This window comes from Falco cherrug, chromosome 12 (genome assembly GCF_023634085.1).
Source record: "Falco cherrug isolate bFalChe1 chromosome 12, bFalChe1.pri, whole genome shotgun sequence".
NCBI classification, from domain to species: domain Eukaryota; kingdom Metazoa; phylum Chordata; class Aves; order Falconiformes; family Falconidae; genus Falco; species Falco cherrug.
This window is the reverse complement of record NC_073708.1, coordinates 29,037,017-29,054,249: the sequence shown is the minus strand read 5'-3', so window position 1 is coordinate 29,054,249 and position 17,233 is coordinate 29,037,017. Positions and strand designations below refer to the sequence as shown.

At 40.1% G+C, this 17,233-nt stretch overlaps 1 protein-coding gene across 1 annotated transcript in view; it reads right to left on the bottom strand.

The window, feature by feature from the left end:
* Window positions 1–282: 282 nt before the first annotated feature.
* DMRTB1 (DMRT like family B with proline rich C-terminal 1) overlaps window positions 283–17,233 on the bottom strand; it is a 42,642-nt gene continuing 25,691 nt past the window's right edge. Inside the window, 5 exon segments of the mRNA XM_055724963.1 lie at window positions 283–389; window positions 3,500–3,644; window positions 5,289–5,521; window positions 7,162–7,553; window positions 7,555–7,773. Coding sequence (XP_055580938.1) covers window positions 283–389; window positions 3,500–3,644; window positions 5,289–5,521; window positions 7,162–7,553; window positions 7,555–7,773 — 1,096 coding nt within the window.

Here is a 17,233-nt window from a genome sequence, read left to right as displayed (position 1 = left end):
AAGGAAACAAATTCAGAGTCATAATAATTTCCTGCTTCCACCTGCTTATGGGGGAAGGGATTTACCATGGCTCTAAAAACCCTCTTCTAGGAACACGAGCTTTACAGTGCTAGGGAGGCAGAGCTGTGAGCCTGGTAGCTATAACATGATAAAGGGAGGCAGAGGAATCTAATCCCCTTCTTATAGCTGTTGTAACTACTCAGCAACTAAATGTCACTCTATGAAAATGAATGAAATAAATGAAAGTAGTGCTGCCTGCTACTCAGCTCTTCTCCAGCCCATTTACTGTTCAGAATATACAGACTGGTCTCTGCTTGTTTCTTCTGGGGAAGATGATGGTTGGCTAGGTTCACAAACCACCCCTGAATCCTGACTGTCAGCTTCAGTAGCTGAAATAAAAATGAAGAACAGAAAAAGGTCAGTTAAACACAAACAAGCCCCAAACCCTGTATTTCAGTTTGCATTACACCTGGTATCAATCACATTTGCAGAGGTAAATTCTCAATGCAAAATTATATTTGTCAATCCAATTTGTTTTTCAACCTAGTTAATTGAAAGGTGCTTGACATTAAGAGCTGTAGCTCTCTGAACTAAGACACTGCACTGCAAACAGCAGTTGATTGTTTCAGCCATGCTTAAAGCAATATAGCAAGAGTGCTTCAAGACGGCAAGTGTTTATACTGCACTGGAAGAGAAGTATGAGGCAGACTCTTTTGCCCACTTAACTGCAGCAAATCTGCCATGCCTTTCTAACACTCCTGCAAATTCTCAAAGGCCTTGACAGACTGAATAATTCCTTCTTCAAATCTAACTAGAGATTCTCATTTTATAAAGTATTTACTTGCCAATTTGCATTAAAAGCTCCCTGATTTCCTCACAGGCAACTTGGGGTTTTATTTTTCTGTGGCTTGCTCTTTTAGAAAGCCAACAATCTGCAATCAGATTCTGTCCTCAGATGCTGTACTGGCTGTTTTACTGGACATACCTTGTGTTTGTTTTGTCAAATTTCCCCAACATTACTAGTCAATACTGCATGAAATTGTGTAACAACATGGCCTATACTTCACATCACCATTGTAAACCTAACTGGCCTCAGTCATTCAAATGCAGTCAACTTTTGACTCAAATATTTCTGGTAGCAGCTTCTAGCCTTGGAAAATCTTTTTCAGACAGGAAGATGTCTTCATCTCAGATTCTGTTTGGGGCAACAGATTACAAACATTTCTTGTCACCAGTTGTCCCCTGCTAGAGTTTTCTATATCCATTTTTCTGCAATAGTTTTGCCAGAAAGCCCGTTTCACCAAGTCTAAGTACAGGTTTGAGTCAGTTCCTTTCTTGGGAAAAAAAAAGACATGATGCAATTCTAACACATCCCTGTGCACTAAATGTTACAGCTTTTCTCTTTTTTTTCAAGCATCTTGGATACTAGAATCAAAGAATTACTAGTTTCACTGTAGCTTCCCTCTACATCTGCATCTTCTTGCTGGCAGGCTGTTTTGTGTATGACCTCATGCAGAAGTATCCCCCCCTCACTGGGTCACAATTGCAAATTCCTACATATCCTGGAGCATAAATGCTATGTAGTGCAATTAATCTGTACTTTCTCTGTAATACTAAAAAAACTGGATTGTTCTCCAAGCAGCACAATCCATGACGCATTGTTTCCTATGGCTTTGTGCCTGGGTTGTGATTTCCGTAGTGTGTAATAAGGGCTGAGGTAATTGGATAGCATTGTGTTCTCTGGGGGGGTGCTCTCATGACCTCTCTTCCCTATCCAGTTGCCCGTTTTCATGATTTTTTGGTCAGTACAACTTCACTCTACCAATACAGGACTGGATTTCCTGTTTTCCTCATGCAATACCACTACTGGTCTCCATGTCCCCCATGCCTGTCTGCTACTCCCAGTTCGTTCCCATTCCCACATACTCCAACAGAATAGCTGCAGCTCCTTGCATGTTCTCTGCCACTGCAGTATCCCCCAGATCTTTTTCCCCTCCAAATCACAACACCCATTAATCCTCACTTTCTGGTTTGCCTGCCAGCCCTTGTTTTCCTCTCTTCCCCTCAAGCTCAGCCTGTATTATTTCACCTCCAGCACACTAGTATCTCCTACATGCTGCATGGAATGCCTTTTGCAGTATCCTAAAATAACTTTACATTTCTATGATGTCTGTATACAACCCCCACTGCCATGTTCTCCATATTCCCCTTGTCCACAACATCTCCTGCTTACTTTTCTTTGGCTTTCCAGCCAGACAAGAAGCAGGTACGCTCTGATTGCTCTGGAGATATGTGCCCACTGCTGGGCTGAGTGGCAGGCACTTGGTTGTTGGCCAAGTTACACACATGTCAGTTGGGAACTGAGTGCAAGCTGACAGCCAGCCAACCACCATGACATGGCTGCAAACAAATGGTTTTGTGGCAGGCATCTGCTTCCCTTGCAGATCAATATTGTGTAGGCCTGTGATCACAACAGATAACGTTTGGCTGAAAATAACTAATGGGTTGAAAAGTTATGAGAGGACTGACATTCACAGAAAATGAAACTGCGCAAGCCTTATGTTGTTGAGAAACCAGTCCAAAAAACCCCCCACCTTACTATATTTTGTCCCTTATAACTACCATCAACCTCTTTTCAATTCAAATGAGTTAATTAGACTCCTCTTTTTCTCCGCCCAGTTATACAAAAGATTTCATTTTTCACTGGGTGGTTATTCTAATTTTTTCATAAACAGACAGATTAACAATTTTGTATTCTCATGTTCAAGAAGAGAAATAAAATTGTATTTATCTCCATTTTCAAAAAGATTTTAAAATAAAACTGGCTATTCATTCATGCAGTGCTAGTGGTTTAATTCTCTGAGCAGCTCTACCCTCTTGTGGTCACAGCTAGCTGCAGCCAAATGAAAAACATGCAAATATAATCACAAATGTCCACATGTAGGCACAATACATGAAAGAGACACAAAAGAGGGGGCAGGAAGACTTAACGTATGCCAGAAATTTAAAATCCTGTGAGATTCAATAAAAGAACTTGAGATTTTGAAGATTCAATCTTTCATTTACAGCTATTAAAATGTAGAATTTTCAGATGAACAAGAAATTTCTTCTTTTCATGCTGTTAGTCTGCTTTTTTTTAAACGTTTTGTCTAAATTGCAACAGAGCCAAATAATTTTAAAAATATGTCCTGCAAACTAGCTATTTAGAAAATTATTTTCATTTTGAGAACATCAACAATTCATATTCTGAAATAGCTCTGAGTCCTGGGGCCTTCAAATGTCTGCATGAGATGCTTGTCAGCTGGAAAGCCCAAGCACGTCAGTCTGCTTGTGCTAGGTCTGCCCTTTGCAGATCCTTCAGGATCTCAGTCCTGGCTCCATCACAGGGATCTGGGAACCCCTGTAAACTAGTTAGAATCAGGGTCTCGGGATTTCCACCTCTAGACACTGAAATCAAGTTAAAACTGTATCTCCCAGGGCCCATCTCATACATCCTTACCATGTGCTTCCTTGGTGATTTCAGCTGACGTGTTCAGTGGAAGGGGAGGTGGAATGTAATGAATCCCTGGCAGAAAACTTGGTGGGATGAACTGAGGCAGAGGAGTGTAGTATCCTTGATGGAAGTTTCCACCTCCATCTGGAATCTGCAGCAACACAAACAGTAAAGCATCTTCCATCTAAAGACTCTCTCCAGGATACATCTGCAGTATCAAACGTCTGTTTCAAATTTTACCTGTGAATATTGCATGTTTTGTCCATTTTGTGGCCATACGCCACCACATCCATGCATGTATTCGCACATGCAAAGCCTGTGCATAGTGTAGCATGTTGAAGCTGAGAAGTAGCAGCTTCTCAGACCATATCTCAGCTGAAATTGACCTTCTAAGTCCTCATCACCTGTTCTGGCATCTCATTAGAGCAGTTGGTTAAAACCAGGAGCAGCTCACCTTCAGCACTGACCTGGTGCATTTGCCACTGAACAAGTCTGGAAGTCTGCATGCAACAGAGTGGCAGTCTAGGAAAATGCTCCTTCCTTGCTACCACCTCCCTGCTAGTCTGTAGAGGCACTCTACCTATGGTGAGGGGCTGGTGTGCAGCACAGGGTGCCCTACAGCCCTGATCTTCTGTGATCACCAGATCTGTTAGTGCATGATAAAACTCATTCCATGTGCAAGGAGGCATTTCCATCCCTCAGAAACACTAGCATCAGAGAAATCAGAGTTTCTTCTCTGGGATCTGGCCGTGCACCCTGCTACAGATAGAACTGGTATGACAACTTTCCACCTGTTTAAGGACAGTTAAAAATTAAGTTCAAAACTATATACAGTGATGGTCTAGATAAAGCATTTCCCAACCTGTGTATATCCAGCCCACCAGGGTAATATGTCTGGACCTAAGACTGCTGCTAGCCACCCTCTTTCTCAATAGCCCCTAAAATATGATGGGGAATTTCTATGCAAGCATAATAAATCTAGAAGTGTTAAAGAAGGTCACTCTGCTTTAACCTGAACTAATGAATTGTACTCCATGCAGACAGAATAGCGCATGGTAGCTGGAAATCTGATAATGTGCCCAACTGTGGTACAAAAACTAGACACCACCAGTTTGAACCAACATGACTGACAGCACTGAAAGGAACTGGAAATGCCCACACATACCATTACAACTGACAAGCAATTTAGCATCTTGTTTCTTACCACGTCTGTGTGGTTTGAAGGTGTGGGCCCTATGATGCTAAACATAATTTTTCATCTGAAACTTCTGTTAACCACAGAATTTTCCACTGTTTTTGAGAAACCAAATGTCTCAAGAAATATCCAACCATGCTGATTCTTTTCCTTGTGGAAGCCAATTTTCCCCTGTTCTTCTCTGTGACTGTGGTGCCTTGGCCAAGCCCTGACACTCTCCCTCCCCATTAGATTTGTCCTGCATGAGAGAAGAAGAACCTCTCAATGTGTATTCTGTGCCATCTGCATTGGCACAGCATGACCATATTAAGTGTCCAACTGCCATCATTCCAAAAGGCTGATGCAGGTATTAGCAGGATGTGTAAGGCCCCAAACACTTCACAAAATCTGTCCCCTTGCAAGTGCATGGGTTTGCTCTACTGGGTTTAGGTCAGGCTATTAACATCACTGTTTGCTGATGTTTTCTTCAGCATAATATAGCAAAATGCTGTGAAGTAACTGATAAGCAGGATAACTTTTCATGGGTGCTTTAGCAGCAAGAAGGCAGCTATAAGTCAAGACAGTAGTATTTCTGGAGCTGATTAAAAGACTGCTACTTACCGACACAGAAGCTGCATTCCCTGGCCCGTAGTTGCTAGGAATGTGTCGGAAAGCTCTCTGAAGTGATATCCCTGGAGGTGATGGTGCTCCTCTACCGCTTGACTCATTGATGGCAAATCCCATGGGAAATGGGTGGTAAGGATATACCCCAGCATGCCCAGGGTACACTTTTGGAGGTTCTTTCTCTCGGCATTCTGGGTTGACCAGGTATTCTGGAGGAACAGCAGTGTGAGCTAGGAAACAATGAAAAAAGAACACATAAAAGTATCCATGTAATTCTACTGAGTTCATTAGAAGAAGCTGCAGCAACAAATTCCACTCTCAGACAGGAGAATCTGGCCCTTTGGTTTCATGGTTAGCACATTATTTTGTGATTTTTCTTTTACGGAGCTATGGAAAGGCACAGCAGCAGATACTGTAACACAGAATAATCTGCATTTCTTTCCTGCCTTGTGCATTGTGAAGCTAGTCCTTAGTAAAGCACTTGGCTGCAGAATCTTAATTCAGTACATCAGCAACAACAAAACGACCTTCCTTAAGACTTTGAACTCTAGCAGAACTTAGAAATTTACAGAAATAATAGAGGTCTAACTTTAGTCCTATCCATCACTTCTCAGTTCACAAAGGTTTGGTTTTAGGGACATATACAGGCAATTTCAGATGCAGGAATCAGTTACTTCCTTTGTTTCTTATCTTGCATCTGGAATCCTCTGAAGTCTTAACAAAGAGAGTGGTAATTTGAATACCGATAGTGTTTTTCTTGTCTGCACATCCTCCTGTTGGTAGAGAAGTGGAAAAATTTTCTTCAGGAGTACAAGTACTAGAATTATACTATTTGTTCCTAAACTTTTTTTAAATTGGCCAGCAGGTTAAAAATGTTATTAAGGGAAAGACTGGCAGGCCCAGGTACAGTTAGTGTCATCCATAAACATGATTTTCTTAGGAAACAAAGCTAGAAAAAAAAGGTAACAGTTATTGACAGATTAGGTGGGAACTAGTGGTGTCCAAAATGAGTCTTTCCTCTGGGATTCTCAGAACAGCATTTTGTCTTGCAGGCTGCCAACCCTCCATAGGCTCTGACTAAATGACTACTGCAGTCTCTAGGGTTTTCCATAAAATTACTATAGCAAATAGTAGTAGTATGAAGTTACTGTAATAAATGCTAATAAACTAGACAAGTCACATGGAAGACTCTATTAAAGGAAGCAATTTAAGAGGTGATAGACCATACAACTGTTCCACCTGCAAAGCCTATGCTCTGCTCTTAAATACCAAATGCATTTTTACACAAGCGATCCCAGCCAAGTTCAGTCTTTGCTGCAGGAATTAAGGCCAAAAGGTCTCTTTCTTTTACAGTGCTATCATAAAATGCTCGCTTCAGGCAACTGGAGCAGTAACTTCCCCATTTACCTGCCGTCACCGAGTTTTTTTAGCATTTTTGTTGCTAGATGCTTGCACCTGTGAATTTATAAACAGTGAGACAGCACTCAGAGAAACATGCATGAGCTCCTGCAGTGCATAGTGGATCACAGTTTGGTTTCTCTCCGGACTAATTTCCCGCTCAGAGAAAAGCCACTTGATAAAACTTGAACTTTGCAATGAGTGGCAAGGCTGAGCACATTGCTCCTGCTGCTGCAGAGCTGCATGAGTCGCATTGCAGACCCTCCAAAAGGGAAAATAAATGCAGGATTGCACACTCAACATGCAAGCTGAGTACCTGTGTCCACTGGGGAAGGAAAGTGGGAGACAGCAGGTATGGCTCTGCAGGCAGTTGGAGCCTGAGGAATCGGCAGGTGCAAACTGCACAAGTGGCAGTGTTTGGTGGAGGGAAGAGGAGTAGACAAGGAAAGAGGGTTTGGGGACAGACCCTTACCGTAGTCCCAGAAAGGAGGGCTGCTGGGAGGTGGCGGCAGCCCCCTGCACGTCATGCCTTTGCTGCCGGTAGGCTGGGTATCCTTCACTGCTTCACGGACGGTCTGCCTGGAGGCACTGGCCACCCCAGGGCCTTCGCCTCGGGGAGCGGGCCCTGCAGCTGCCCCAGCCGGGAAGTCGGGCATCTGCTGCCTCAGGGCCTTCTGGGCAGCCATGATCTTCTGGCGCTCAGTGATGAGAGCGCATTTGTCGCACCGGCAGAGCTTCCAGCGGCACTGGCCGGCATGGCCCTTCACTGGCACCACGAAGCCATGGTTCCGGCAGCGGGAGCACTTGGGTGTCCGCACTGCTGCCTTCGCTGCCACTGCTGTGGCCTCCTCAGCCTCCATGGCACTGGTTAACTACCCTGGCACAACTGGGCCAGCTCCTCAGGGCTTTTATATAGGGCACAGTGTTTGTTGCCCCAACATGTAGCAGCCTGGGCAGGCGGGGCAGGAGAGCCCACCGAAGTGGGTGGGGAATGCCCTGCTCTGGGGAGCCTGCAGCACCCTCCTCTCTCTCAGCCAGGCATGGCTGTACCTGCCCACCTCCCCCTGCAGCCCCTTGGTGCAGGCTGGAGCCTCAGCCATGGGGGGCTGGAGAGAGAGAGAGAGTGAGCAGGGACTGTGTCTGCAGGAGCAGGGGAGAATGTTCCACACATTGGAGTACATTTCCCTGAGCTGGTGCATGCAGAGATGGGGTGTTTTGGATGGGTGGGGTGTGCATGGGAGAGAAATGCAGTGTCTTTTACAGTACTGCCTTAAGTGATAGCTTTCCCTTTTGGCATTTTAACATACACAGTCACTTTCATACTTCTCATGCATTCACCTTTAATATGCATAAGATTTCAGTTCCGTTTTGTTTCCAATTTGCAGCATGCTTCTCTTGATCAGGAGTGACTGCCTCAGGAGAAAAAAAAAAACCCACTTTCATCATTCTGTTTTTCAAAACAAGATACTAAGATGAAGGCAGAAAGCATATGTCATTTGAAAGACCTGTCTCCTTTTCTTGGAATTCCTTCTCTGGAAACAAAAGACAGGCTTACAATTAGAAATACAGGAGTGCTCCAGTTCCAGTATTGCTTAGAAAGCACTTGTTATTTGTTACTGCTGGTAGCTACAAAACCATAGTTTACACAGTAGCCTATTTCCAGGAGAAAACTCTCCACTTTGATATTTCTCACATACACAATAGCTAATTCTGTTTTAAAATCCTGAGATGCCAACAGCCTCTTGTACATTAACAAGAATACCATAAAAATAAACTACCAATTAGTTGTGAAGTTTTTTACCAGTTAGTTTCAAAAGAACCATGTAACATCTATATGCTGCTCTGAAACAATTCTAATATGCAACAGTTTGTTTCACCAGCAGCCCTTCCCATGGAGCAAACCTTCCTGCAAGACTTGGGTGCACCCCTTAACATCTGTGGGGGTGTGTGGGTGTGGGTGCATAGCAGGCCCTTTAAGAGATTTGGCAACAGTCTAATTTGCCTTTGCAGTGGGCAGCCACCCCTGTGCAAGCCCCCGAGGCTCAGCCTAGTTTCAGGCTTCTCACTTTGCAAAAGACCCAGTAGGACTTTGCATCTGAGTCCTGCAGTTTTCCAGTAGGATTTAATCTCCTGGGGAGATGTTTTCCTAAGTGCAATGCCAGCATACAAGCCCAGACTTGCTCTTGAAAGCAATTCAGACCCAAATTCTCAAATGCACACAATCCCTAGACCACCCAGCACAGCTGCAGTCCCAGCCTGCAGATTTTGCCATCCCAGTTGCAGGCTGGGTGTTTGGTAGCTGCTTTTGCAAGGGGCTGTCAGCCACACCTTTTCACCCATGCGTTCAGGAATCCTGTGCAGGAGCAAGGCCAAATCTGCCCAATAACAAAGCAGGTCAGGTGGGAGAGAGCATGGCAGTGCTCTGTAGAAACTGGGTGCTGAACTGCATGCACAACAGCTGCTTTTGTGAGTGGGAGACAGCAAAGCACACATGCAAATGTCATGAGCTCCCTGTCCTCACTTTCAGACCATTTTCCCCAGAAGAATTCTACAGTCTAGAAAGCCAGTTTCATGTGTGTGGGGGTGTGTGCATGGTGGCTAAATATCTCTGAAAATTTGACCTGAAAGTGTTCCCATTCCTTTCTCGTTCAGAAAGGTACTTGGCTGATAGGCCTTTAATAGTAGTAACTCTTAAATACAGTCTTGAAGTGGTGCTCACTTGTGCCAGGGTCGTGATGTTGCTGTAATCATTCAAAACACTGACTCTGTATTAAATATAGACAGATAATATATTCCTAATTTTATGCTCTGTATTTTTGCTGTATGTTAAGAATGTGCATATTTAGCTGTAGAATTAAAGAGGATGGATGACAGATTGTAAAAAACTGTAATTATATCTTTCCATAGATACACAATCTGTGTTCATTTGGATGCTTAAGCAGTGGACAAGAAAGGTAGGCTATGTACATTTTCCCCAGTAATTTTCTATTCTGAGTCACATAATACTATTATTCAAGACATTTACTCAAACATTAAATGTAAAAAAACCCTTAAATCTATCTCTCTCCTCGCTTGAAAAAAGTATACCAGCCATGGGCTGTAGAAGTTTCTCAATTAATAAATTATTTCTTCCAAATTCATATGGATTTTTCTTTTGAACAGTTTTCACCTAAGCATCCAGGATTTATTGTATTCTGGATATAGTTTGTTTCAAACAGAACTAGTCTTGCTTGTTATAGAAAAGTGACCATTTTACTTTGCTTGTGAGGTAAATGTTTATTTCTGCAGACAGTTCAAAGAACTCTGCTATTCCAATCCTGTTACATGTTTCTCTATAAATTTCAGTTAGCTTATCACACACTTTTAGCAAGACAATCACACAGAGAATAGAGAAATAAATTTTTGGAATGAGATGTAGAATTGTATGTGGATGCAGCTTGAGGTCTATTATCATTTCCTTCTTTATTCATATTTGAAAGAAAATGAGGTACAATGAAGACTTTTCTCTAAAACTTACTTGGTTTACTGTAGTGTTATATATAACATATGGTGAGAGTGTAACATAAAGTGTGTGCAGACAGAGTTCTGTATTAAAATAGCATTTATAAGAATTACTATCTTGCCAAAATGAAAGTATCCTGCTGATTTCATGTTATTGAAATCAATAGCAATAATGTCTCTACTTCTTTCAAACCTCTGAATCATATAGTGTGGTTTTGGTATACAGTTTGCTTTGTATGTGAAACAGTGAAGAAAAACAATGATTTAGCTGAAAGGGAACAAATGAAAAGACTGTCTGACTTTAAACTGATTAGCAGAAAATTGGGGTTTGGGTTTTTTCCCTCTTTCTCAGACTTTGCAGCTAACATTTTATGCAGTAAATGTTTTTTGGCAAGGAAATTGTTCTGCTTAGATCTGACATTTCACAGAGCAATACCAACATAATCAAGAAATTTGTTTAGTCTGAGATCTCCATTAACAAATATTTGGAAACTCAGTTCAAAATAAATGTTTTCTTATATGTAACAATGAAGAATGTATTTTATATTTTTCAGACATCACATACAATGATAAAATCTTCTCTTAAAAAATTATCTTATTAGTTTGGAAGTGTTCATTATGTACCACCATAAGCTGTTATATAAAAATTGATATAGTGGATAGTATTATAAGCTTTTCTACATTATAACTGATGAGTCTCATGTTTATGGCTATCTGTTATACTATAATAAACATATAAATGCAGACATTTACCTGCACAGGCAGAACTGCCCAAAGAGGACTAGACAGACTTCAGATGTTCCCCACCACACATGCAATCCCTTTCTGTTTATGCAGTCTTAACAAACACCTTGAACTCACCTGTGAATTGGTAACTGATCTCCTGGCACCACTCACTTTTGGGTTTACAGGGAGATTACTGTGGCTTCCTGCACTGGCTGATAAACTTGCAAGTTAATTTCCAGTCCCTTACTGATCCCTATTCAAATCAGGTCTGGTCCATAGGCTGGCAAGAAACCTCTAAACTGCCAGAGAACACCAGTACTCCCTTCCCTGTCTTGTTGCTGGGAAGACGCTGCTTTCTCCTCCTTATGTGTCCCTGGTATATTTGTTCATTAACATATAGCTTCATTATCTCCACACTTCCCTTTCGAAAGGGAAGCAAAATTCCTTTCATATTTTACCCCCTATCAGCTCACATTCACTGTCAAGATGTGGACTCTCACCTTTGCCTGGCCCAGAATGTCCTTTTACTAAGTAGCACTGATAGCACACCTTCATGCTTTCTTCTGTAGTCATCCTCATGTTTAGAAGCTCCTTATAAAAAACATGAAAGCCTTTAAAACATCCTCTGAGTGACCTTCATTATAAAATCTCCCTTTCACCGCTGAGCTAACACTAGTGCATATCCATCAGTGATACCGGTCACAGAATTGCAAGGTTCAGATATCTACTGACATGCTTATGAGGTTGTCTAATCCTGCCCAAAGCAAGCCTACCTGACAATGAATAAAGTTCTTTGAGTTGCTTCTGTAGACTGTAATTTCCACTTTTCTAATCACTGTGAAATTGTATTGTGGTATACATCTTTTTAAAATGTGAGGAAAAGTGCAGTATAGAAACAGTTCAATATGATTAGATCATGATAAATATGATTAGATCATATTTACCTTAAGATTAGAAATGGCTAAAATGTGTTTGTGTTACACCATTTTTAAATTGGTCCCAGTTAAGTTGTTTAAATGAATATAAAATATTTACCCTTTCAGTTCTCTTTCAGTGCCAATTCCTTTACTTTAAAATGTCGTGTTCAGTAGTTCAAATGGAATTCCACCGGGGTGATTTTTTTTTAATTGTTATTCAAGTTTTAAATGGAGCACAAATGGATGTTGATTTTCATCTGCTCTATCAAAAAGGTGAAACTCTGCTATGATCAGAGAAAACTGGATGGAGTTCATACATAAGTTTAAAATCTTAAAAATTTATAAAAGTTATATAAAGCACTTCTGGTTTCTTTAACAAACACAACTAAAATAAAGCTTGTGTACTTAAAAATGTGGATCTTTTTAATATATAACAGGAAAATTTAGTTCTTAAATATTAACAACAGAGACTTTATTAGTATGACTGCTGTTTGTTTATTGTAACAAGATCTTTAAGAGAAAAGCAATAGTGATTAAACTGGAAACTCTGTGTTCTGCTTATTTCATGAGTACCAGAAGGGCAGGGTGGACTGGGAGAGAAATCAGCCCCAGCAAAGAAACAAAACACATAATAGTTCTTATTCTGCATTAATATATTTCCCATATAAGCAGGAAATAAAATGCATTAAAGGGAAAAGAATGAGACAGACATAAATATACACATGCAGTGTTTCCCAAATTTCCCCAAATAAGTGATGGAGTGTTTAAAAATCCCTATCTAGAAAAAAATAGCTGTGCTAAAAACCTTCTGTGGAAGATGTTCAGTCAGTTTGCAATAAATAAGGATCACTATACTGTTGAAGTCTGATTGTTTTCTTATATTCCTCTGTTTAAGAAACTTAATAATTATCCTTTCAGGAGAAATATTTTGTTTCTTTAGAAGGTCACCTTTGTAGGCATTGATAAAGAAGAGAAACTGAACACCCAGATAGTCTACTCTGTTAGTGCTATGGCAGCTGCAGGGATGCCTTAGTTACAACACCATTTTACTTTAGAAAGCTCCCAAATTTAGCGGGTTTTAGCCTGGATACCACTAGGCTTGTCAATCGGTCTTCTGCCTAAAGAAATATACACATTTTTAATCCGGAGTCCTCATTCTCCTTCCCCTCAGCTACAGTTCCTGTCGTATGCTCTTAGACACAAAGAACACAAAATTATGTTTGAATTCTCCCAAACAGCAAAAAAGGGATTTCATGCAGAAACAGTCACGCTTACCACAGTAAGTACATAGCCCATTTAGAGTCATCTTTGCTTAGCACCTATTTTGTGCTGAAATTGTCATATTACCTTGTCAGCAAGCCTAAAGCAATGCTAATAGATAGATAAGGCAGGAGACAGCTGAAAGACTACTACAAACATCAAGTGTACTCGCTGTGGGCAGGTTTCCATTTGTGATTGTCAACATTGGTATATATCCCACGTTTTCTAACCGCATTTCTCCACCTCACATCTGAATTAGATTTCAGAGTATCTTAAGTAGCTTAAACAATGCAAAATAAATAAAACCAGCTGTATGCCATAGTTTCTTCCTCTTCAGCCTGGACTCTTCACAGATACTTCAATGAAGCAAATAAAAAGACCAAATAGTAGTTACTTATCAGCATAGCATGAAGAGTATCATCAAAATGTTTACCTTGTAGTGAGAACAGAAAAGAATAGTAAAGATTAACCTCTGGCATGCATGCTAGTATTGTTTTCTGGTATTCATACCAATAACACATAATCTGCTCTTTAGGCATGATTCTGGAAATTGGTAGACTCAATATTCACCTCAGTGTGATAAAGCTTCTTCCTGGCTCCTTAACCCATATGTCAGAGGCAAACTGTGGTTTGTAGTGAGAAAGCGAAAACAAGCACTAGCAGTGATGGATTTGCATTAGCTGATTCCAGCCAGGTATACTGAAGGATGCTGTTCAGAAGCATTCCTTCTATGTTATTTCCATAAAATTCTGCTGTGGACAATGACACAGAATATTTCCAATTTAGTCAAAATTAGATTTTATGTATGCACACTAAATGTATATGTACATATATTCAAGGTATATTTTCACTGGAGGGGACTTCTGCAAACATAAACGTAAAAACACGAGTTGACAGAATGCCTGTCTGTCTGCAGCTTGAGGAAGTAAAGCTCTCCTCCCTTGACAGACTTACTTTCTTGCTATGTTAAGACAACTTGCATTTTTCTCTCTTTCCAACATGAAATGTGTTGATGAGCTACCTCAGCTGGCTCCTGGCACTTCAAAGTCCACTAACACAATGTAGAAAGTAAAAAATGGAATAGAAAATAAAATTAATGCATCAGTAGGTCATCCTCCTCTTCTACTTCCTTGATGCGGTCATTTAAAAAAGCAGAGACTTATTCCACAGTGAACAGCAAATCACCTGTGGCAGCAGAGATTACGGACAAAGATGGCATGAAAGTAGCAGAGGGCTGACAAGCAGCTTTGACAGATAGAATGATAAGAGGATGCTGGTGTGAAGCCATACTGAAGTATTTTCACTGTGGAAGCAAGAGGGAAACCAAAGAGGCCCATTTTCTTGGCATTTCATACTTTATGAACATAAAATCAGACTGTCTTTCATCACAATAAATGGAACTATTTGCAAGACAAGTTATTATGAAGCATAAAAATAACATAATCAGACCATAGGATGTTAGCAGTATTTCCTTCAAATCTAAAACAAAACTGATTTTAAGTCAGGAAAGTTTAGTTTGATCAACTCCAGAAAACAAATAGAAAAAGACACCAAATCATCTCTTCAATTTCCCTGAAGCTGTGGGACCTAACTGTCACAAAGGTTGCCTTTTGCTGCAGGGTTGTGCTGTTGGAAAGACTGACCTACGCAGCAGTGGCTCCTCCAGGCAGTCTCCTCTTTAGCTTTTTCCTCAGCAGTGGGCTGTTTCTCTGGGCAACTGCTTTGCTCTGAGATCCAGCTTCTCTGAAGTACCATGCTTAGGGCAGCCATGGCAGTCATCAACACACTCTGGCTCTCTACAACAGCAGGAAGAAATCAAAGGGCAGCTGAATGCCCAGCAGCAGGCCATACAGCCTTCACCATCCAGTACACAGACGTAATGTAGCTGCTTGAAACCTTTCAGACTTACACTTATTCCCATGCCTGTTATATACATATGAAATAAAAGGAAATACAATGTCAGCAGTGGTGGGAAGTCATTGCTACCTGATGGCTGATGGTGAGCACCCTGTTAGTGATCCTTGGTTTTGGCTGAGTAACAGCAGTCCTCTGTCTTTCTACATATGTATCTTCACCTTTAAAATAACAGCACCAGCAAACACACACATTTTCATTTAAAATAAAATACTGGAGGGTTGAAGTCTTACCAAAATTACTTCCACTGCACATTTAAACTGAGGACAGGAGTTGCGTTTCTGGGAGGAGGTGAGGTATGCCTGCTTTGACATATCAGTACAATAACCCCAGCATGAGGAGTATATTTCATGCACAGTATTCCATTTGGGCATAATGTGCTGTAGGGTATGCTGAGCTCTACCTCAGGCATCCTTGGCATCTACCACCAGAAATGTCTTTATTCCTTAAAGACAGTTCACTTTCAAAATAGATTGAGCCCATGGATTTCACACTTTAGTCAATTCACACACAACATTACTGTTGTCTTAAAGTTTGTTAGGACTCTAGTTCTAATAACATGTCTTACCACGACTCCTGTATTCCATGGACAATGAATCTGAAAATGTTGAACTGGAACATGCTGTAATCCAATACTATAGTAAACATTCTCATAGATATTTAGCAGAACATTTATCTTTCAATATTTAATGGAATGAAAACACTAACATGGCTACACGTAATAAAGTTAATTAATGAATTCACATAATGATAAGTGTTCCTGACTAAAGTGCGTATCTATCTACGCAGTTTGTTAAAACCACATATTTACAATATTTGTATTTTATTTTAGCATTCTTTGTGTCAGAGCTCATACAAACCCAAGCAAGTTTGATATTTTTTGAGCACACTGTATTCTTAAAGGTTGAAGTGTTAATGGTAGTTACTGTTATTTGCAGTTGGCAGAAGTGTTCACAGAATATTTACTGGAAGACATCCAAAGGTCTCCTTGCTCTTTAACAGAAAATCTGTACATGCCTGTACTGTATTTTAAATGATTAACCGGGGATAGAAGAGTAGATATAATCTATGCACTAATTAGACACAGTATCTGTCTTTTAAAAAACCACAGCTTTCTAAAAGTACAGTTTTAAAATAATGTCATTAATTTTCTCTGATAAAGGAATAAGGCAACATCACAACTAAAATAAAATATTTGTGTACATTCTTTATTCAGACAAGCCCTACTCAGTACACATATCTTAATCCTTTCTTTTCCCAAGTGTTATTTGTTAAGTGTTACAGTTTTAAAAACAAATTGTTAAAAAGCAAATAAAAATATAATTAAGTATAGGAAATTTTATACATACAATTTCTGATTACTGTAAATAATAGAGATTATAATGAATATTTGTGTTCTGGTAGTAAATGAGGTATGATATGGGTATTTATGGGTGATAACAGAGGACTAAGAATTAGACAACAACCCTCCCAAAATTATATATTTTAGACCTGATGTATTGGCTACATTATCATGACAATAATCTATCCAACAGTCTTGTGATTCAAAATGCTGAACAGGTGAATATTATAGTTTGCTAGTGACTTGATACTAAGCCTGGGGAAAGAAGCTGAACTATCTTCATTATCTCAGTAAGACAAGTAGCAGTCTTTTCCACCTGTCCTAGCACTCAAACATGGAGAATAAAAATTATTTTTCTTGAGATTTCAGGAATGCCTTGTACAGTGGTATTATTTTCATTTATCTACTAGCAATATCACACCTAGAACATTTTAAGATCGTGTTTAGCTTTTCCACACATGTCTTCACAGTAGTGACTCATAGGTAGCCTGTGTTCAACTAACGTATCTCTTCCATGTTTGGTTTCCAGTGCTCAGCTCCTGCTATTGGTTTTTCATACAGTCATTGTATGCTGTTAAATTTCATTTAATTTGTCTTATTCCAGTTGTCACAGCATCTATTTTTCCCTATATGAGCCTTTAATCCTCTTCAGTATCAGTAATATCTCTCAGTGTTTGTTTTCAACAAAATTTCATTAGCATACTCTTTTTGTGTCACAGTTATTACTGGAAATGTTAAATAAGACAGATTCCAATACTGATCCTTTAAAAATTACAATAATACCCTCCCTCTAGACAACAGCTCTTCTTCAAGCACAACTAAGAGGTTTTTCTGCTTTAACATTTTATTCACAACTTAATTTACAAAGGCCTAATAGGTGGTAT